General features: G+C 41.4%; 1 protein-coding gene across 6 annotated transcripts in view; it reads right to left on the bottom strand.

Moving 5' to 3' along the window:
- UPF2 (UPF2 regulator of nonsense mediated mRNA decay) overlaps nt 1-22,222 on the bottom strand; it is a gene marked incomplete at its 3' end in the record, with an annotated part of 70,045 nt that overhangs the window by 45,045 nt on the left and 2,778 nt on the right. For 4 of the 6 annotated variants that reach the window (XM_079993295.1, XM_079993296.1, XM_079993298.1 and 1 more), the window contains exons 2-7: nt 18,697-19,076; nt 16,513-17,292; nt 4,479-4,639; nt 3,987-4,184; nt 3,462-3,611; nt 1,554-1,616 (exon numbers count right to left, since the gene is read on the bottom strand). In XM_079993295.1, the coding sequence (XP_079849421.1) occupies nt 1,554-1,616; nt 3,462-3,611; nt 3,987-4,184; nt 4,479-4,639; nt 16,513-17,292; nt 18,697-19,076 (1,732 nt within the window). The remainder of the gene's footprint in view (nt 1-1,553; nt 1,617-3,461; nt 3,612-3,986; nt 4,185-4,478; nt 4,640-16,512; nt 17,293-18,696; nt 19,077-22,222) is intronic. The other 2 variants (XM_079993297.1, XM_079993300.1) reach the window with 1 other exon arrangement.

Below are 22,222 nucleotides of genomic sequence, written 5' to 3'. Positions count from 1 at the left end.
AAATAGGTCTCACAGGTAAGGAAGATGGAAAATTAACTAATGTGTAGAACTATTTCAGCATTTAGGCTGCATTTTAAAAAAAGCATTTAGGAGTTTTAAGGCAGACACTGAAACAAAGAGTTGCCCCTTCAAACTTTATGTGATACGAAGAAGGGCCCACAAATTTTGGTTTGCTTTAATAGACAGGCAAAATATGTCATCACCCAACCTGCCTCCCCCAATCCTGTCTTGACTCAGGGGAGGGGAGAGGTCTTGCTGCCTGCATCGTATTAAACTTACAATGGTTGCAATGTTTTAAAAATGTTTTTTATAATAAACTAAATTAGCCATTTTAAAAACCAGATTACCCTCACATGTTATCTGAACCATTGCTGAAACCACATTTCAGCGTGTAATGGTCACATTTTTTGTGCTGATTTTTCCTTTCAAAAAGAGGGGTGCGACTATTACATGGGGAAATATGAAAGTGTGACCATTATGCAAGGAATAAAGTGGGGACAACAGCAGGTGGATCTGAGGAGCCGGGCTGGCAGCGCAGGGAGAGCGAGGGAGAGCCAGAGACAAAGTCACTGTTGTTATTGGGACCATGGGGAGAGAAAACGGAAAGACACTAGTGTACCTTTCAGTAAAAATGAAGCCTCCCTTGTGCATATGTTCTCTTGTCCAGCCTACTGAGACGCAGCAGCGTCGCTCATCTACCAGAATCTGTACAGTGAACAAAACCGCCCTATACTTTGCATTGCAAGAGCGGAAAAGCCATTCAAATTTGGACAGGAAGTTTCGTAAGGAATGCCATAGGAACAGCAAACGAGGGGCGATGGCAGCAGCTGTAGCCAGGCCTGCTGGGGCCGCCACCATCTCCCCTCAGCCCACGTGGCCCAGTTGTCCCCAGCATCAATTCCTGCTGAAACAGTAATAAAAAAGCAGCAGCAGGAGAATGGGGAGAAACATTCCCGCCTGCTCTGCTCCCCCTAGGAGCTCCTGGCTGAGATGGCGAGGTGGGAGGGAAGCCGGGGCGGCTTGAGGCTTAGTGGAGCCTTAGAAGTTACCCTGCAACCATTATGCGGGGAATGCTCTGGGACCATTTTCGGTGCAACTATTATGCGGTGGCAACCAGTATGCAGTGAAATATGGTATTTCATTGTCTTAGAAGAAAATCTTTACCCTCTCTGGATTTTTAGTGACCCTGGTTGGGTTTCTGAACTCAGATTCATAAGCAATCTTTTAAAAAGTAGGTTTTCATTTCTGATAAATGTGGTGAGTCTAAAAAGTTTACCTTTTATGTGGCAAGTTAGTTGGTGTGACCAAAAACACAATTTACATTTGTGTGAGGTTTGTCTCAGTCCTCACTGAAAAATTTCCTTCTGTTTTCACTTAAGCTTTACATTAACTTCTAGGTGCTTTCCAAGAGCACAGCACTTATCTAAAATGCCTCTAGTTACAGATAATTTGGCATGAGTCACTCTGCCTAGAACTTCTATCTGCTCCCTACCCCCTATAAGCTTATCTGCTTTAAGCGGCTTCTTCTCCTTAGGCACCACCTATAAACTCACTTCGTGCAGCTTGCTTTCCGTCACTATTTTCAGCTCCGGTGCTATCTGCTCCCTGTTTCTTGCCTAATCATATTAAAAATAGAACAAAAAAATTTAAACACACCCATAACAAAACATGACACAGAAGCAAATCTTTATTATGAAAGAAATAATTTCCTCTTCCTTTATGTAGATGTTCCCTCCCCAAGTTCATGTTACTTTCCATATTAATAGTATGCAATCAGGGTTTTTATTTAAAGTATACTGGGGTATAAAGCATATTAATATTCTAATCTCACTATCACCAATAAACTATGTGAAAAATAAACAGTGCTGAGATGAATATCCTAAAATTTGAATCTTAAGCCAGACTGAGAAGTGTTCCAAGCAATGGGTTGCTTCTTATTTAAAGACAACCACCACCATATTATCAGCAGGTCAAATATCCACACAATTTAGTAGATTTTTAGTATTAGTTTACAATTTGGGAGAGAATTCAATGAACGGAATTGAATTATTGTTCTCTCCCTGCCCCTCACCTGCTTTCTCTGACTCATACACAGATGTCATTAAACTTTTAACCACACAAAGTGCTTCACAACCAATCTCATTCACCCTAACAGCCTTGCAAGGTAGGTCACTATATAATTCATATTCCATACACAGGAGAACTAAAGTTAAGACAATGTGACTTGTGCAAGGCTAGGCAGCAAGTTTGTGAATACTATCCTCCAAACATGATTAAGTTCCTCAACAATTGCCATTTACCCTGGAAAATGAGGCTATAGCTAGCAGAGAACTATTTCAGGAAAACAACTTTTGACAGCAAAACTGGAATTGGAATTCACTTAATCCAAAAAGGCTTTCTCTATAGTAAGATTTATAGTGGCTTGGTTCACAAGTAGCACTGACCCAAACCATGGCTAAGCATGGACATAGAAGCATGCAGGTACTCACAGAAGAAATCCCAGACACTTTATTCCTCCCCGGTCCTTCTGCTGCTGTTACCAGGAGCTAAGCCATGGCTTGGCTTAACAGTACATCTGAACCCAGGCTTGATGTTTGTTTCACTTTAGACAAACCAAGACTGGTAATCCAAAAAGAAACCTTGGCTGCAGTTTGTGGTTTGTCTGGAGTGACCGAAAGCATGGCAGCAGCAGCAGGAGGAGGAGCAGGGGAGGAGCAAAGTGGACAGGATTTCTGTTTTGAGTACCTGCACACTTGTACGTCCATACTTAGCCATGTTTGGCTTACTGTCCCATGCTAACTGGATGTTAATAAAAAGCCATGCAAATGGCTATCCTAATGGGAAAATGTGGTAACACTTTGATAAGATCAAACAAAATCTTATTGCTTTCTACATCAAGAAGATATATTGTTTTGAGCAGCTGAGTAATCATTACCACACTGTGTTTAGAAACAAAATTTCCCATGCTTCTCAGTGGAAAATCGCACATCAATTCAATAATATAGAAAAGAGCCTGCACCAGTTTCAACAGCTGTTTACCCCATCTAGGTATGCCACCGCTGGGTTGTGTAAGGAAGCAGAACATGCTCCCTTGGCATTATTAATGAACCCTTGCCAAGGAGCAATTTTTCTGCTGACAGGCAATGACATCAAATTACAGGGAACAAGTATTACTGACAGCATGCCCTAGTAGTAATGAAGATTAGTTCACTGAAAGCAATTCCCTGGCTGAGGCATAGAAGCATCTTTGGTCGTGGAAACACTAAAAAGAGGTCATGTAACAGAGTGGATGAAAGTACTATTGTGCACAATCGCAAATGCTTCCAAAATGAAGTAGCGTATCCACAGTTTTGTCAATACCGTGAAAATAATTATATGCATTGCTATAGATTGGCTCGGTAATAAATTCAATTTAGGAAAACTAATAAAGACAAAAATATACCTCTCCATATTATTTTTACCTTGTTCATCAAGAAGCTTTTTTGTGAGATCTTCTGCTTCATCACCACAGTCTAATTCAAGAGCATCATCATTAATGTCCAGATTCTCCAGGTCCAACTCCAGATCATCAGTACCAGACACATCTTTGTTTTCCTTAGTTTCTTTTAACTCTGTTTTAAAAATAGTAAGATGTACATACTTTTCCCAATTTTTACCTGGCCCTTTGACCCTCCATGTTCATAGTTTACAGTTTCTGAAGAAAATATAATACAGAGAGCGAGTGTCTCTTTAATCACTGACACTTAAACTGCCTCTTAGAACAGCTTCATTTTTCAATAAGTTTTAAGCACTGTTCTTACTCCTCCAAGAAAATAAAGTTTTCATGTGATTTTTCAGTAGGCATAGGTATCGTAACAGCAAAGTGCAATTTGTTAAGAAGATACACTTGTGCTGCAGAGCTAGCATATATACGGATCAGGATAAAATGCTACTACCCTCTCTATCACAACTTCTAAAACAATGTTGCAAAAAAAATAAAAATGTACCTCTAGAATCATCTTTACCAGAGTCCTTAATCTGGGAACATTTTTCGTTATCCTTGAACAAAATAGCCGGCACAAATGCTTTTAAATCAATTAGGTTCTCATAGAAGTTTCGAGCATCTTCATCCTCCCAGATGCCCCCCTCCAAATCATATTCACCAGGTTTGCCTGGGGTAAAAATGTCAATGCCAGGCCCATGTTCTGGAATATAAAAAGCGGGATGTTATGTATTACAGCAGATTTCAGTATCTGTATCAATTTGTCACATAATTCCTTCTAATATACACGAGGATGAAATCAGTGGGGATTGCAAAGTAAAGAACAGACACACCAAGAAGCAATACTAGGAGGAAAGCAACAAAATGATCACAAGAAGTTGCTCACTTTGCTTTGTTTTCATTCTAAAAAAGGGGGATGGGAGAATAGCTATTTAATATGCTTTTGTGTTTCCATCAGAACTAAAAAGTTTGCCTTCTGAACTAGGAAATTCCATACCTTCAGGCACTGGTTTATCCTGTGGGAGATCAGGCATATTTTCATCCAGGAGATCAGCTAAAGACTGGGAGTTTGCCAACAACTTTTGATAGGACATAGCAAATTCTTCATACTGCTTATGCCGATCTTCACTCAACTCTCCTTTAGAGTGCAGAATACGCCTAGAAATATAAACCAAGAAAAAAGAGAGCAATGAAGATTCCAAGTATGAACAAACAATTGAACTCTAGATTTTAATTCTTCTTAGAATAATCCAGAGTTAAAATCCATTAAGAATATTCAACATCAACAAATATTTGACTATTAAAAATTGTATTACTGAGCCCATAAAAAGGAGGATAAAGCTGCTTTGCAATCTTTAAAGAAAAAGATCAGTATATGATCAGTAAGAGCAAAAAATGTTTTCTTTGAAGCCATACGTTTTCAGCAGCAAGCTATTTGTAAGCTGCTCCAAAAATAATTATCAATACCTTTGAAATAAAATAAATTCGCATTCTTCACTTTCTCATAGCTATTACTACTTATAGTATTGATTCACTTTTATTTTCAAATTATACCCCATATTTTGGCTAAAACAATTATTGTACTTAAAAGTTATGCAAGCATAGCTAGAACCCTGGAGGCTGAAATATAAATTTCAATAATGGGACAAATAATAGGAGGGAGACATGGGGAAGAAAAGGAATGGATGTGATCAAGTCCAGTTGTTGTTGTTGTTTAGTCGTTTAGTCGTGTCCGACTCTTTGTGACCCCATGGACCAGAGCACGCCAGGCACTCCTGTCTTCCACTGCCTCCCGCAGTTTGGTTAAACTCATGCTGGTAGCTTCGAGAACACCATCCAACCATCTCGTCCTCTGTCGTCCCCTTCTCCTTGTGCCCTCCATCTTTCCCAACATCAGGGTCTTTTCCAGGGAGTCTTCTCTTCTCATGAGGTGGCCAAAGTATTGGAGCCTCAGCTTCACAATCTGTCCTTCCAGTGAGCACTCAGGGCTGATTTCCTTAAGAATGGATAGATTTGATCTTCTTGCAGTCCATGGGACTCTCAAGAGTCTCCTCCAGCACCATAATTCAAAAGCATCAATTCTTCGGCGATCAGCCTTCTTTATGGTCCAGCTCTCACTTCCATACATCACTACTGGGAAAATTATAGCTTTTACTATACGGACCTTTGTTGGCAAGGTGATGTCTCTACTTTTTAAGATGCTGTCTCGGTTTGTCATTGCTTTTCTCCCAAGAAGCAGGTGTCTTTTAATTTTGTGGCTGCTGTCACCATCTGCAGTGATCATGGAACCCAAGAAAGTAAAATCTCTCACTGCCTCCATTTCTTCCCCTTTTATTTAGCAGGAGGTGATGGGACCAGTGGCCATGATCTTCCTTTTTTTGATGCTGAGCTTCAGACCATATTTTGTGCTCTCCTCTTTCACCCTCATTAAGAGGTTCTTTAATTCCTCCTCACTTTCTGCCATCAAGGTTTTGTCATCTGCATATCTGAGGTTGTTGATATTTCTTCCAGCAATCTTAATTCCGGCTAGGGATTCATCCAGCCCAGCCTTTCGCATGATGAATTCTGCATATAAGTTAAATAAGCAGGGAGACAATATATAGCCTTGTCGTACTCCTTTCCCAATTTTGAACAAATCAGTTGTTCCATATCCAGTTCTAACTGTAGTTTCTTGTCCCACATAGAGATTTCTCAGGAGACAGATGAGGTGATCAGGCATTCCCATTTCTTTAAGAACTTGCCATAATTTGCTGTGGTCGACACAGTCAAAGGCTTTTGCATAGTCAATGAAGCAGAAGTAGATGTCTTTCTGGAACTCTCTATCTTTCTCCATAATCCAGCGCATGTGTGCAATTTGGTCTCTGGTTCCTCTGTCTCTTCTAAATCCAGCTTGCACTTCTGGGAGTTCTTGGTCCACATACTGCTTGAGCCTACCTTGTAGAATTTTAAGCATAACCTTGCTAGCATGTGAGATGAGTGCAATTGTGCGGTAGTTGGAGCATTCTTTGGCACTGCCCCCCTTTGGGATTGGGATGTAGACTGATCTTCTCCAATCCTCTGGCCACTGCTGAGTTTTCCAGACTTGCTGGCATAATGAGTGTCAAGTCCAGTTACATACATATAACTACATATTCATGCTGAATAATGAAGTTTAAACTAAGGGCTTCACAAGAGAGGCAGATTTTGAAGGGTGGTGACACCAGAGAGGTTTTAGGAAGGAATTCCAGGAGGAGGCAGCAAGGTACAATGGGTAAAACTCTCCCCTAGGAGGTGCATCTGGAGCCTTCATTATATACCTTTAGGCACCAGGCAAAAAGGTTACTCTTCAACCAGGCCTTAAGCCGATTAACATCCTATATTATTTTATATGTGTGGTTTTTTTTTTTTGGGGGGGAAGGTTATTAGTTTGGTTTGTTCTTATTGTTTTTATTATGTATTTTGTGTTTCTATCTTGCATTTTTATGCTGCGAACCATCCTGGGATCTTTGGATGAAAAGTGGCATTCAAATTTAATAAACAAACAAGCAAGCAAGCAAGCAAGCAAGCTGTTCAAACAGAGGCTAGTGAATTAGGAAGGAAATCAGCAGTGTTAAAAACTGGGATATGAAAGCTAGGAGCCATGTGGCTCCCGGAACCCAGCTTGTGGGCACCAAAACAAAATGTCTAGGCACCTTTTTATGTTTATTACTATTATTATTTTGCTGCAACGCTACCAGATCAGGCAACCCGGCAAAACAAAAGAAAACAAAAAGCCGCCGGGAGAATCAGGTGATCTGTAGGTTAGCTATGTCTTTTGCTACCACGCTACCTCGCAAAACACCTGATTCAGCCAGCAGCGCAGCAGCAAAAATAAATAAAACATTTTATTTTGCTGCCAAGCAAATCAGGTGTTCTAGAAAAGTAGCTCAGCAGCAAAAGATGAATGTTTTCCTATCTTGCCGATGCTAGGTGGCAAGGGTGGCACTTGGACATCTCCAGCCAGTCACAAAAGGTTGGTTGCCAGTCGCAAAATGTGGCAGGCGACCGGCTAATATTGAACGATGCAAACGGAGATGAAGGGATCAAACTCAATTCAAGCCTGAACTTCCGGCAATTTCCGCCAGAGTAAACAGCGGCTCCCACAATAGTGGTCACCGGCCGTGCAACCAATTAAGGATAATTTGAGAGTAATTATCCTTGCAAGCCCCCCCCCCCAGTCGGGGGGTGAGCTCTCACTTGCAGATCATCTGATATCTGCCTCTAGTTCCAACGGAATGCAGGGGCAGGGATGCTGAGTGCATAGCACTTCACATATTGAAAACTCTCCAACACGGTCACCATGAGCAGAGGTCCTTCCGTTCTCTTAAGATGGATTTGAATTTGGACTAAAGAAACAGGTGTGTTCTGGATGAAGGAGACAAGATAACCTTCTAAATGAATCCGCCACAGTTTTGATCTGGAGAGGATTTTGGCCGTAATTGGATTAGAATGTAAGTGAAGGGGAGCCTTTGTTCTCTACATTATATTTGTTGTTTTATGATTCAGCAAATCTTCACTGAAGAAGAATTACTAATGGAATATAATTATCAATGGATTACAACCAGTACTTTTTTTCTTTAAAAAAATGTTTAGGGGTACTCTCCTTTTCCTACTCATATTGAAATACTGCCCCTCAATGAAGCCAAACTTAGATTCACAAAATGTTTAGGGGTATGCACACCCTCGCATTCCCCCAGAAAAAAACCACTAATTAGAACTGTTAATGGAATGCAAGAGGGAATTAACAAGAACTTCATAATTTTTTATGGATTATTTGAATGAATAGACTGTGTGAAAATGTTGTGAGGATTGGTGGAATTACCTTCTAAAGGGGGCTCTAACTTTGATTTATTATGGTTTTGGTGAGACACCAGCTTGTTAGTAGATTAGAAAGGTTGAAAGAAGAAAATGTTGGAAGTCTGCCTAGAGCCATGGTCAGATGCCAGTTCACTTTTGGTTTGAAAAGGCAAGATGGCATAAGGCTGTGGCGTAATGAGAATTCAGCCCTTGGGGGTGGAGAGGATGCTGAAGGTGATTGATTGATTACAACATGAAGGGAAGGACAAATGCAAACAAATATTTCACAGAAAGGTACAGGATATAAACTGCTTGCAAATTAATGAATATGGAATAGCTAAATACGAACGAAAGTCATCACACCAGTGGCTGTTAAAATAAAGGATTAAGATTGGAAGTGTTGTACAGTGGTGCCTCAGGTTACAGACACCGCTAACCCAGAAATAGTACCTCAGGTTAAGAACTTTGCTTCAGGATGAGAACAGAAATCGCACGGCGGCAGTGGGAGGCCCCATTAGCTAAAGTGGTGCTTCAGGTTAAGAACAGTTTCAGGTTAAGAACAGACCTCCGGAACGAATTAAGTATTTAACCCGAGGTACCACTGTACTCGGATTAATTAAGAGGATTGGAGCAGGACCAAGGAATAACATCATCTCCTGATAATCAGAACAAGGAAATAAGTCATCTGATTGGTAAGTGTTAATCAGCTGAGAATCAATTACATTACTATCCCTCCCTTTCACTAAGGAGACCAAGGCACATGTAGGGGTTTATTCAATTTTAAATAAAGAGATTTTGGACAGTGATGTTTTCTTTAAGTGTGCTAGAAGGAAAAAATAGCTTTTTTGCACAGTGAGAAGTCACAATACGAAAACGAATAATACAGTATAGTCATACCTCGGAATAAATATGCTTCAGGATAAGTATTTTCGGGTTGCGCTCCACGGCTACCCGGAAGTAACCGAGCACGTTACTTCTGGGTTTCGCCGCTCCCGCATGCGCAGTCAAAATGACGTAACGTGCATGCACGGAAGTGGCGAAATGCGACCCGCGCATGCGCGCTGTTGCATCTTACATTCCGTTCGGGATGCGAATGGGGCTGCGGAACGGATGCTGTACTTCCTGACAGTAAGAGCTGTTTGACAGTGGAATTTGCTGCCAAGGAGTGTGGTGGAGTCTCCTTCTTTGGAGGTCTTTAAGCAGAGGCTTGACAACCATATGTCAGGAGTGCTCTGATGGTGTTTCCTGCTTGGCAGGGGGTTGGACTCGATGGCCCTTGTGGTCTCTTCCAACTCTATGATTCTATGATCCCAAGGTACCACTGTAATGTACTATGAACAATCTCAACAGGCCTCTTTTAGATGTACTCAAAGCACCATTGGTTCTAAATTTAAAGATGAGCAGCCAGACAAGAATGGGCAAAGTACACAAGCATTTTGTGAGTGAGTGCCACAATTAAGGGTTCATTTAAATATTTCCAAAAACCTGAATGCACCCAAAGGGGCTCTAAGTTCAGAGCAATTATTATAGGTGTCATTGCCAAAGAGCACATTAGCAAACATATCTGACCATATAGCAAGTCATTAGAAAGTGCTTACAAAAGAAAATTCAAATCTAACACATATTCACAAAAGTGATGGAAAATATGAGAAGAAACTAAACAGGTGGCAATGTGATATCCTTTAACAGTGCCCTCAAAATTTGCCACTTGAAGCAGCCCATCTCACATTACCAGAATTTGACAGCCAGACTGCTGACTGGCGTATGATAGTCAGAATATATGAAACCCATACTGGCAGGACTGCACTAGCTGATTTTGACCTATAAAGCCTTATGTGGCTCAAGACCCCTTTACTTCAAGGACCACTTTTCCCCACATCAACCAACCTGGATCCTGTGGTCATCACCCTTCTTTGTGCCCCCCTCCATGGGAGGTTCAGAGGGAGAGGACATGAGAACAGGCCTTTACAGGAGTGGTCTATTGCTTGTGGAATGCTCTCCCTAGGGCACCTGGTGCCATCTGTAACCAGGTTTAGGTGCCAGGCAAAGAATTTTCTTTCCCCCCAGACTTTTGGCCCTTAACTTTTAAGAGTGGTATTGCCTCTTTTAGCGGGTAGGACCTGCAGATATGCTTTTTTATTTAGTTGTGTATTTACTCTTTTTACGTACTGTATTTTCCCACGTATAAGATGACATTTTTTCCCTGAAATTTTTTAGTGATAAATTGGGGGTTGTCTTATACACAAGTAAATACAGTAAGTAAGCAAGAGCTGGAGCCACAGCGGTAGCAGGGAACATCAGCGAGGAGACTGCATGCCTGCTCTTCCTGGCCTAAAAGAGTACGCAGTGAGTGCCAATACGTGGTGAGTTACAGCACCAGATCTCAACATCTCAGTGAACTTACAAAAGGGGTCATGTTATACCCAGAAAAAATATATACATGGGGTTGTGTTATACACAGAAAAATACAATATATTGTGTCTTTAGGATTTTAACTGATTTTTATGTAAGTTGCTTGAAATACTTGGTAAGAAAACTGACTAACAAATATAATAAATAATAGTAATATGCAAATGTAGGGTTACTCGCGCAGGTGATTAGAGGACTAAACATTCACAATTCTATTCTTTTCAGACCCAGAATGGAAGGAAAGCAAGCAAGGGATGAACACAAGGGGTGAACACTGGATATTGGTAGCTAGACATCAAAGCTCTACCTCTGCTTCAGACTGGCAGTTAGGAAGTGACCCTGTACACATTCAGTAGCATGCAGCTAGGATGAAAAAGCTGTTAACACAGTATCTCAGTTGGCGTCTCAAAGCACTATGCTCCAGAAAGCAACTGCTCTGTAAACACTTGCTTACAGTGTTCACTAACGAATACCTCCGCTTTACAGAACTGCCTTTTCTTCTCCTGAAGATGTCCCACAAGGCAGCAGGTACTGAGTTTTCCTTGAGGTTTACTCCTGAAGCCTTTCTCATAAATGAGTTCTCACAAATGCAGAAATCTCGACATAATGATCTCTCCCCTCCCACCAATGGGAGCAACCAGTAGCACTTGTACCATACACCAATCAGGTTGATCTTATAACTCGTGACTGCCACCTCGTTTTGTTTTTCTGTGTTTGCAGCACCAAAGTGACCTCTCTGGGGCACAAGCCAGGGCAGTGTGTATGGAGGTCCTGGGTTGCTGCTGATGTGGTCCAGAGAAAAGCAGAGCAATATGCCTGGCACCAGCTTGGATGCAGGAGTTGTTGGAAGGAGGCATACAGGACACCATCCAACTGCCTTAGGGACTCCACTCCGGATTTGTGTAGGAAGTCACTCCTTAGCCTTACAAACCAAAGACCAGTTCTATGAGGAACTAGACCAGGCTGTCAGGAGGGTCCCAGATTGTGAACACCTATTCCTGCTGGGATATTTCAATGCCATGGGAAAGATAATCACACATGTGACAACTGCATAGGCTACTTTGGTATTGGCAGCATGAACGAGAACGGACAAAGGCTGCTTGAGCTATGCTCATATCACAACCTCTGCATCACAAACATGCTCTTCACTACCAAGGCAAAACACTTCGTGTCCTGGAGACATCCAAGGTCAGGCCACTGGCACCAACTGGACTTGATTGTCACCAAGCGATCGGTGTCATTCACTCCGTGTCACACAGAGCTACCACAGAGCCAACTGCAACATGGATCAGTCCCTGGTAGTGAGCAAGATCCCTCTCCAGCCAAAGAAGGCCGATATTACAAAGCATTAAGTGTGGCCCTCAAATCAACACTGCTAGAACAGTCATACCTGAACTTTGTGAACGCTTCTCTGATTCTGTTAAACAAGCTCTACTGAACTGCCCCAGAAATAGTGTCAAAGCAAGGTGGAACCACAACAGCGAGGAATTTACAGCACAGCTAGGCCTTCCTTGGCAAAAGAGAGCAACAGACCCTTGACTGGTCTGAGGCCAGCATAAAGGACATGGAACCTGTTATTGCTGCAAAGTGTGAGGCTCTCCTGAACTACAAGCATGCTCCTTGTGAAAAGACACTTTCTACAATGAGAAAGACAAGAAGTGATGCCCAGCAGATTGGTAGATGATGTGCCAATGACTACTGGCTAAAGCTGTGCCACAGCATCCAACTCGCTGCTGACACTGGAACACTCACAAAATGTACGAAGGCATGAAGAAAGCCTTTGGACCAACAATCAAGAAAACTGCATCGCTGAAAACCTTGTCAGAAGATATCATCACAGATCACAGCAAGCAAATGAAGCAATGGGCAGAACAATATCAAGAATAGTACTCGCAGGAAAACATGGGCTCTGCAATTAAAAGTATCCAGATTCTGCCTGTCTTGGAAGAGCTGGGTGTTCCTCCCTCCCTTGACGAGTTGTAGGATGCTATCAACTCTCAGGCATGTGGTAAATAATATATATAATAATAATAATAATAATTTATTATTTGTACCCCGCCCATCTGGCTGGGTTTCCCCAGCCACTCTGGGCGGCTTCCATAGAAACCAAAAATACACTAAAATCATACATTAAAAGCTTCCCTGAACAGGGCTGCCTTAAGATGTCTTCTGAATGTCAGGTAGTTGTTTATCGCTTTGACATCTGATGGGAGGGCGTTCCACAGGGCGGGCGCCACTACCGAGAAGGCCCTCTGCCTGGTTCCCTGTAGCTTTGCTTCTCGCAATGAGGGAACCGCCAGAAGGCCCCGGCGCTGGATCTCAGCGTCCGGGCAGAACAATGGGGGTGGAGACACTCCTTCAGGTATACTGGGCTGAGGCCGTTTAGGGCTTTAAAGGTCAACACCATCACTTTGAATTGTGCTCGGAAACGTACTGGGAGCCAATGTAGGTCTTTCAAGACAGGTGTTATGTGGTCTCGGCAGCCACCCCCAGTCACCAGTCTAGCTGCCGCATTCTGGATTAGTTGTAGTTTCCGGGTCACCTTCAAAGGTAGCCCCACGTAGAGCGCATTGCAGTAGTCCAAGCGGGAGATAACCAGAGCATGCACCACTCTGGCCAGACAGTCCGCGGGCAGGTAGGGTCTCAGCCTGCGTACCAGGTGGAGTAAAGCCCCAGGACAGGATAGAACCCCAACAGAAGTGCTGAAAGCCAGCTTAAATACTTTCCTCATTACAAACCTCCACAGCCTCCTCTTGCAGTGATGGGAGCAAGGATCCATGCCACAAGACATGTGTGACTCCAGCAAGAACAAAAGCAACAACTACTGTGGGATCTCTCTGCTGAGTAACGTGCGGAAAGCCTTCGCCCATGTAGTTCACAACATATTATAGTCACTTGCTGGAGGGTCAAGCCCTAGTCACAATGTGACTTTAGAGCTCAGAGCTCAACAGTAGATGTCATTTTCTCACTGAACCACCTGCAGCAGAAATGCCAACAGCAGAAGCACCTTCATAGACCTGACAAAGGCCTTATGGTCAGCCACCATAACCAGCAATCTCTCAATCGATGCTGAGCTGAACAAGCGTATTGGCAAGGCAGCTATGACAATGGGTCACCTCTCCAAAACGGTATGGAAGAATGTGATGCTAACGTCCAGTACTAAGGTGACGGTCTACCAGGCTTGTGTGCTGAACACATTGATTTCTAGAAGGGAGTCGTGAGCAACTGATAACTGTCAGGAGCAACACCTTAACACCTTCCACATGTGCTGCATCAGGAGAATTTGGGGTATCACAATGCAGGACAAAGTTCCAAAGAAAGATGTGCTCTCCTAAGCAACGTTCTCAGTGTGTTCACACTCCTGTCTCAGGGACATCTACACTGGCTTGGTCATGTCCACAGACTGGAAGGTGGCAGGATGCCCAAGGACGTGCTCTGCAGGGAGCTAGTTTTAAGCACTAGGCCCGTTGGCAGACCAACTCTGTGTTACAAAGATGTCTGGAAATGTGACATGAAGGTTGGCAACACCAACCCTGCCATGTGGGAATCCCTTGCAGACAACCACAGTGCCTGGAGACAGGCAGACAAGTCATGTATCCATAGTAGTGACCAAAGGAGAAATGACCTATGGGAGGAGCACAGAGAGAAGAAACGCTACGGTGCACCTGCAGCAGCACAACTGGATGCTTTCATCTGCCCCAGCTGCAAATGAGCATGTCTCTACCAGAAGAGTCTCCACAGCCACAGCAGTCGCCACAACTTTTCAACAGTGTGACTTCACCCCCAAAGGCGCACTGCTTCATTGTCTCTCAAGACAGACAGATGCCAACACAGAACTGCTCATTCAGAGAAATGTTGCAGAAGAGCAAGTTCTTTCAGTGCAATGAGTCCAGAGTTTGCAGGTGCACCTCAATATTTTGATCAAGACTATTTGCAGACCTATGCTGGCAATACACCCAATGCTATCCACAAGACTACAAACTGGATGTATCATCTGAGGGGGGAGGAAAATGTTCTTTCATGCCAATGGGGAACCTGTACTCTTAAAGTAATAGCTTTAAAGTCAGCAATTTTAAAACTCAATTTTATTCATTAAATGTAATGCACAAGAGGAAGATAATGAACTAGTTGAGGTGGGGCAAGTCAGGAAACACAGGTGTTGGAATGAGCCATCACACACATGGATTTACCATTCCTGCAAAATTAAACATCCATACACATACACATACTTATGTGATATTGTATCTTGCTTCTCTGGTTACACATAACTTCCCTTACCTTTCTCAATGCCCTATTTCCCTAAATTTATGTGGCCCTATCCCACACTTACCCCATCCACTTCTCTTCTATACAAATCTGCAATCAATTCTTAAGGAATGCAGGGCGATATCTAACTACCATATGTACTCGAGTATAAGCCGACCCAAATATAAGCCGTGGCACCTAATTTTAGCACAAAAAACTGGGATAACTTATTGACTCAAGGATAAGCCGGTACACCACACCACAAACCTGGTGGTGGCGGCAGCGGTGGAGGAAAAAAAGCAGCCCAAAAGGGCTGCTTTCGGGCCCCTCGTCCCTGCCGCCTCTGCCGCTCGCAAGAGCAGGCATCGGAGCCGCAGTTGGGAGAGGCACAGCGCAGCGCAGCGCCTCTCCCAACCGCACCTCCTGTGCCTGCCCTTGAAAGGCGGGTGGCAGCGGCAGGACCAGCAGTGAGAAAGGGCTCCTTTTGGCCGCTTGTCCCTCCGCTGCCGCCCGCCTCACTCGAGTATAAGCCAAGGAGGGTTTTTTCAGCATAAAAAATGTGCTGAAAGTCAGCTTATACTCGAGTATATATGGTACATTAGTACCATATATACTAATGTATATATACATATGGTATATATATATACCATATATATATACCAAAAGTTTCAAGTCCAATGATTTTAACATATCTACTCTTGAGTATGAATAATACTGAGTATCACTCACAGTTTTTAAATATTTATGTTTTAAGTTTTTGAATTGTTATTGGTGTCTTTGATTTTGTTATAGACACATAGAAATGTAGTACTGGGAGGGACCCTGAGGGTCATCTAGTCCAACTTCCTGCAATGCAGAAATCTCAAGTAATGCATCCATGACAGATTACCACCTCTATGTTTTGATTTTACTTTTTTAAAAATATTAATGATTGTATTGATTGTTTGGTTTTAATGTACACCTCCCTCGAACCCATGTTTTGGATGAAGGTCCAGTTTAGAATGCAGCTGCTGTTCCTCCACCCCCATTAACCATATTTTATGGTATACCAAAAGCTTACTAAGGGAAAGCAGGCACAATGAAATTTAGGAGGCTGTAAAATACTTAATATTGTAAGCTAGAGTGCATCCACATGAAAAACAGAAGCTGCTAGGGCTTTAAAAAAAAAAAAAAAAGCTAGCACATTCCTAAATTACAATGTGAATAATTCCAAATCACAGCCAGAAGACACTGTTAAACCTACAAGATGGTTATAAGACTAAGGGTTGCATCCAACATCATACTCAGAGTAGACCCATTTAAATTAACAGACATGACTTTGGGCACATTAATTTCAGTGGGTCTACTGAGAATTTACCTGGGAGTAAGCCCCGCTGAACTCACTGGGACTTGCTTCTGACATGTAGGATTGTAATGTTAGTCCATTTCCCAATTCAAACCTCAAAGCATGAAATTATACTTTGTGGTCTCTTGGGGCGGAAAAAAGTTTTACCCAATCCATTTTGAAACTCTAGCAAGTATTAGAAACCTGTCAATTCATTTAAGAGCATTTAAAATATTACCTGTTTTGTCTTTCAATATTTTGCAGTTCCCTGTGGTCCCTTTTCAGATGTTTGGTCAAAGATGTAAAGTACTCTTTCAGCAGATTTTGGAAAGGCTGTTGTTTTTCTGGGCTAATGATTTCACTGGGAGGAAAACTCAAGTTAAATTTATCTGATGCACTTTTAACCTTCCTTGGTACCAATCCAGCAATGTCATCTCCACAGTGCCGACAAAAGCTAATAACCACTGAGACATGGGTGTGGGATTCACGATCAGCATTAATAATGTTTTTTACTTGTTCATAGATTAAAGACAAGCCTTCCTTATCAGTGAAAATCCCAACTATTGTCAATTCTGCAATAAACCGCAAGTCTGTTCTTAGTTTAGTAATGTTGGATGTCTTCTCTTCTTTCCTGGCTTCAAAATGTTTCTTCCAGACTTGAAGTAGTGATGGAGCAAAATCAGCATAACGTTGATGGAACAGAGAACACAAGTGCACAGCGCAATTCACATCTGATATTTTCAGTTTTGCTTCCACTATAGAAGCAACAGCCTCTGCAATGTACTTGCTTAAATTGAGGCCATTAAAGTCATGGGACAAGGAGTCTCTCTGCTGTTCTGTGATAGTTTTTAACTTCTTAACAAAGGCAGTGTTCTTCTTGAGACTTGAATCCAGCCTGCTAAAGAAGTTCTCTTCAGGGCGGCTGTCTGATGCATTCTGGTTTTTACTTCGGAGTTCCTTTCTTGCTTGGTGGCGCTCCCAAGCTTCTTGGTGGAGCTGATGGGCTTCTTCTTTCTCTCTAAACAGAATATGAAGAATATTGTGTTTAAGTAGGGCTGAAATTTTAAACATTGTAATAGACTAAAAAGGCAAGCCTAATTAACAGAGCAACATATTTTTTATTTAAAGGTTGCAATAAATGACGTCTTTGTGGCAACAAAACAGACTTCACCTTCCTCTCCTGCCCGCCCTCCCAAAATCTGCTCTGGAAGTTTAGGGGACCCTCTAGAGGACTTGGGACAGTTGCAGGGGAGAGACAAGGAGGGTGAATGCCTGTTGGTCAAGATTACAGATGGCAGGCACCATCTTAGAAAATTTCCTCTTTCACTCTCGCAAGGGACCGTTTCACTAAGATGGTGCCAGCTGCAACATATACATTCACTGTCTAAGAGTATGTTTTTTGTTATTAAAAATGCTTTCAATATATGCAAATTTAAATCGGAACTAGTCTGAGTAATCAACAAATTTATTCAGTCTGGTGATAGCACTAATTTTAAAGCAGTAAAGTGCAGATAAATGAATTTCCTAATGAATTGCAAAATTCATTAAACAAGTAATCTTGCTTTATTTTTTCCTTATATCTGTACTGCAACATTTTAAAATGACATTATTGTTATACAGTCATACCTCATATTACGTTTGCTTCAGGTTGAGTGTTTTCAGGTTGTGTCCCGCGGCAACCCGCAAGTACCGGAAAGGGTTATTTCCAGGTTTCACTGCTCGCGCATGTGCAGATGCTCAAAATGACGTCGTGCGCATGTGCAGAAGCGGTGAATCGTGACCTGTGCATGCGCAGACACAGGTTGCGTTCTACTCATGTTGCAAACGGGCCTCCGGAACGGATCTCGTTCACAACCAGAGGTACCACTGTAATGCAGTGATGCTTCTAACCAGCAACCCTTTGAAAATGAAGTAGCTTGTCAGTCAGAAATTTTCCACGAATACTCAGACCAGCATCTAAAGAGCTCTGTTGGGCATTTCCAGTGGGATTTCCTACTGTATTTGACCAGCAAACTTCCCATATCACAAACCACTTAGCAAAGTCTACTAAGCTCCAAGAGTAGCTTATGATGTGGAAAAATAGATCTGTAGTTTGAGGAACACAAGGAGAAAGCTACCTTGGGTGCACAGAACTAGTTATATTGGGTTCCTGGGCATCAGTATTTCTTAAGCTTTTTGAAGTGGGGCTTGTCTATTTGTATTGTACTTCCATAGCCCAACAACCTAGTAGCAAGCATTTCTTCTGCACAAGGGGAAAACGCAGCTCTTCTTTCAAATGGAGCAACTTCCCTTACAATTTTCATGGAGCTATTTAACCCACCCAATCCTTAGCTCCCTGTGCTTCCCCATCTGTGTCCCAGCACCCTCTCTTATAGAGTGTGAAAACCTAGGTACTAGCAGCAAATAAATAATAAAGTCTTACTTCAGCTGGGCAGCTGCCTCTTCTTGTTGTCGCTTTACTTCTTCTTCCTGCTTTTTTCTCTCCTCTTCTTCAAGTTTTTGCTTTTCTTCCTCCTCTTTCTTCTTCTGCTCTTCTTCAGATTTTATCTTCTCATCATCTTTTTTCTTCCGCTCCTTGTCTTCTTTTTTCCGTTTCTCCTCCTCCAGTTTTTTCTTTTTATCTTCAGGTGGTTTTAACATTTCTCTCTTCATGCCAAGCCTGACATCCTCTTTGGGTTTGTCCCGGCTGCTACCTGACCGCCTCTCGTTGAACTCCTTATCTTTATTACTTAATGATGTTTCTTTTTCTTCCATGCTTGCCGACTTCTTACGCTCTGCTGGCATTATGTTACCCAGGCAGATCTGAAAGATTATTAACAACATATTGTCATTGCATTCACAAGTTAATAATCAAGGCCTCAAAATGTTGTTTCTAAACTACGAATGGATATTTTTTCCAGAGCTATGTGCTGTCAAACTGGCTTGATTATTAGTGGAAGGTGATAAGTACTGCTAAATGCACAAATGCCTTCCTTCAGCCCACAGTACATAACAGAAGCAGCCCAAGACATTTTGATAACCGATAAAGTAAATCCAAATGGTATCCTTCTTCTCACTAATTAACATGAGGTACAATCTACAGAAAGTTCTCCTACACAAATCCCACTGAAATGAGAAGCTGCACAATTGAGTCCATCCCTTTCTCACTCTACAGTTTACACCCCCAATCTGCTGTCTAAAGTAGTCATCTCAACTCAGCTCAGGGTTTTGGGGCCTCTGACACAATAGCAAAACCATGAACAGCTGAGGGCAGAACATCGAGCTACCACCAGAAACAAACTCCTGTAATAAATTATATTCCTTCCCTTACATATGGTGGCATCTTGAGTTTTGACTTCCCGTTTGTCATAACCGGCTTCTGGTGGTGAAGAAAAATACAGAACCATGACCTAGAGGAAGTTTTCTACTTGCTGGGGAAGGGCAGACCTTGAAATGAGGATACTGTGTCCACTGGAAGCCCCTGTCTCCCGTAACAGTTAATTCCACTCTCAATAATATACACTGGATTGCCTTTTTTTAACCAAGTGTCACAATCAGAGGACTAAAGTCACAGATGCTTAACAAAAGGAACTACAATAGCATACCAGCAATTGCTTTTTCTATATGCCTGACTATAACCAAGTTACTTCAATTAAATAAAATAAGCAAAATGTTGCTTGCTTGAAAACATTTTCAAAATATCTGCTTATAAGTGGTTTATCATTAGAGAAGGAAATTTTGGGTAATATACTCGTAGTAGACCAACAGTGATCTATTGTTCAAGGACTGACAACTTTACACACAACTATAACTTATTTTCTAGCATGTTCGTGAAAATACACATAATTCCTTTCAAGCAAATAAGCTATGGAACTTACAAACTCATTGTATGGACCTGATAAGCTCCTCCGAGTTAAACAAATCATCATGCACGTATGAGTATTATGTACACCTTTACAGTAGTGTATTGAATCCTCTAATTCAAAGCTGCACACTGAGACAATTAAAGAACAAAACCTGCAAACAATTAAGGAAGTTTAAGTAAACGCATTAGACTGATGCACCATCTCCTTTGTTGGGAGGAGGGATACAGTTGCTAACTATTTTTGATAGGACTTTTTTATTCCAGTCCTACAAATACTAGCTCTTTAAGATTCTTTAAAATGAGCAATTCATTATTAGATAGGTTAAAACCACAACATTCCAATAAAATGCACACTGAAGTGCCTTCAAAACTAAGCTCTGAATTCTTACAGCACACGCATTAAAACGTATGTTCACCATTAAAATCTAGAAGAAAAAACCCAAGACTACATCAGTTAGTTGTTACTGCTAGACAACAAACAGGATATTTACCACCTAATAATTGTTTGATAAAAACAAGTATTACAGTCAGTTTTGCACTCCATTAGTTACATTCCAAATCTCTGTCTACTCTTAAGCATACCTGAAAAACAGTGAGAATTACCACAACAGTTGCTTTTAAGTATTGACACTACTTCATTGATGGATCTACTACTGAACATCTTCTAGCCAATGCAACATTAACACTCCTATAGCATTTATAACACTTGATCAGTTGTAATTTAACACCGAAGAAGCAGTAGTAGTACTCTACTGCTGTTACGACAGGGTATACAAATAACTTTGGAGTAGAACTAACTACTTCTGCTCACCTTGGCTGTTTCTTTTGCACCCAGGGCTTTTTACTCAGCTCAAGACCCATTTCTTCCCAACCCAGATACAAAGCATGAAACAATAGCCCTTGTATATTCACCCTGAAATTTATGTATTATTAGTGCAAAACAAAAGCACTATACTTAAAGCTGCATTCACATTCATCTTTTCAAAAACAATTCCCATTCCATTACCTCTAATAAATGCTTTCTCCCCATTCGTACTTTACGCTTTGACAACCGAGCTTTATATACCTAGTCCTAGGCAGTGATATGGGTTGAAATGTTGTCCAAAAGAGTTCCACTATTTTATTCCTCTATCGAAAGTTTTCAACTTTTAAAATGGATTGCTTCATAAAATTAGCAATATGATGAATGAAGATAGTAATAGCCCAAAATTTAAGAACTGGAATGGTTACAATATTGATCTGATCTAAAATCAAATTTGTAATTAATTCATTTCAGGTGACTATCAGTAGGAAGCATGCATATTTATGTGCACACGTCACTTGAAATTGTTGTGCAGGCCTGATCTGGTCCATTTTATATCAATAAGCCACCCCTTTATGGAGATCCTGATAGAAAGTTTTACAAACAAAACTTCAAGTTCCCAGCGAAGCTGATCACTAGGTGATAAACTGAAGTTCACAAATGAAAGCATATGAAAATCTAGAAAAGAAATGAACTGTAACATAACTTCTATTAAAAGCTTGTTTTTCGATTAAAGAATTACCAGGTTAAAACCAACACCACTTTAAAAAATTCTGAAACTACTGTTAATTACAGTGCAGTATTTTAAGTTACAGCACAACAGCAATTGTCCTCAAAGCAATGCATATTCATTTCTTTTGTGGACAAATCTCAGGTGCTGCCTGTAATTGAGTAATATTGGAACACAATCAAACTAAAGGAAGTCTGATGGATAAAAAGAATCTAATGGCTAATTACCAAGAAGCCCTTTCCCACAACACACACACGTAGAGTGATTTTCCATAGTCTGGCAAAGAAATGTGTACTATTTGCTTGCATGCAAGGAAGGAAGACAATGAAAACATAGCAGAAGTTGAGCCCTGCAAGGAAGTTAAGTTGTGCTAGCTAAAGATCAACTGAGAACATCCTCTGAAACCTTTCATCAACGTATGTACTGTCAAGTTTCATTATTCAAACAGCTCAGAAACACTACATCTAAAGTATTTTTATACACTTTTTAGATTCCTGGATTATTTTTAAATACAAAAGACTTTTTTGTATGAGCTTTCAAAATTTCTTCCTCAATATCTTGCCCCTACTGTA

Source organism: Podarcis cretensis, assembly GCF_951804945.1.
Source record: "Podarcis cretensis genome assembly, chromosome: 10".
Classification (NCBI taxonomy): domain Eukaryota; kingdom Metazoa; phylum Chordata; class Lepidosauria; order Squamata; family Lacertidae; genus Podarcis; species Podarcis cretensis.
This window is presented reverse-complemented; position numbering and strand designations above follow the sequence as displayed.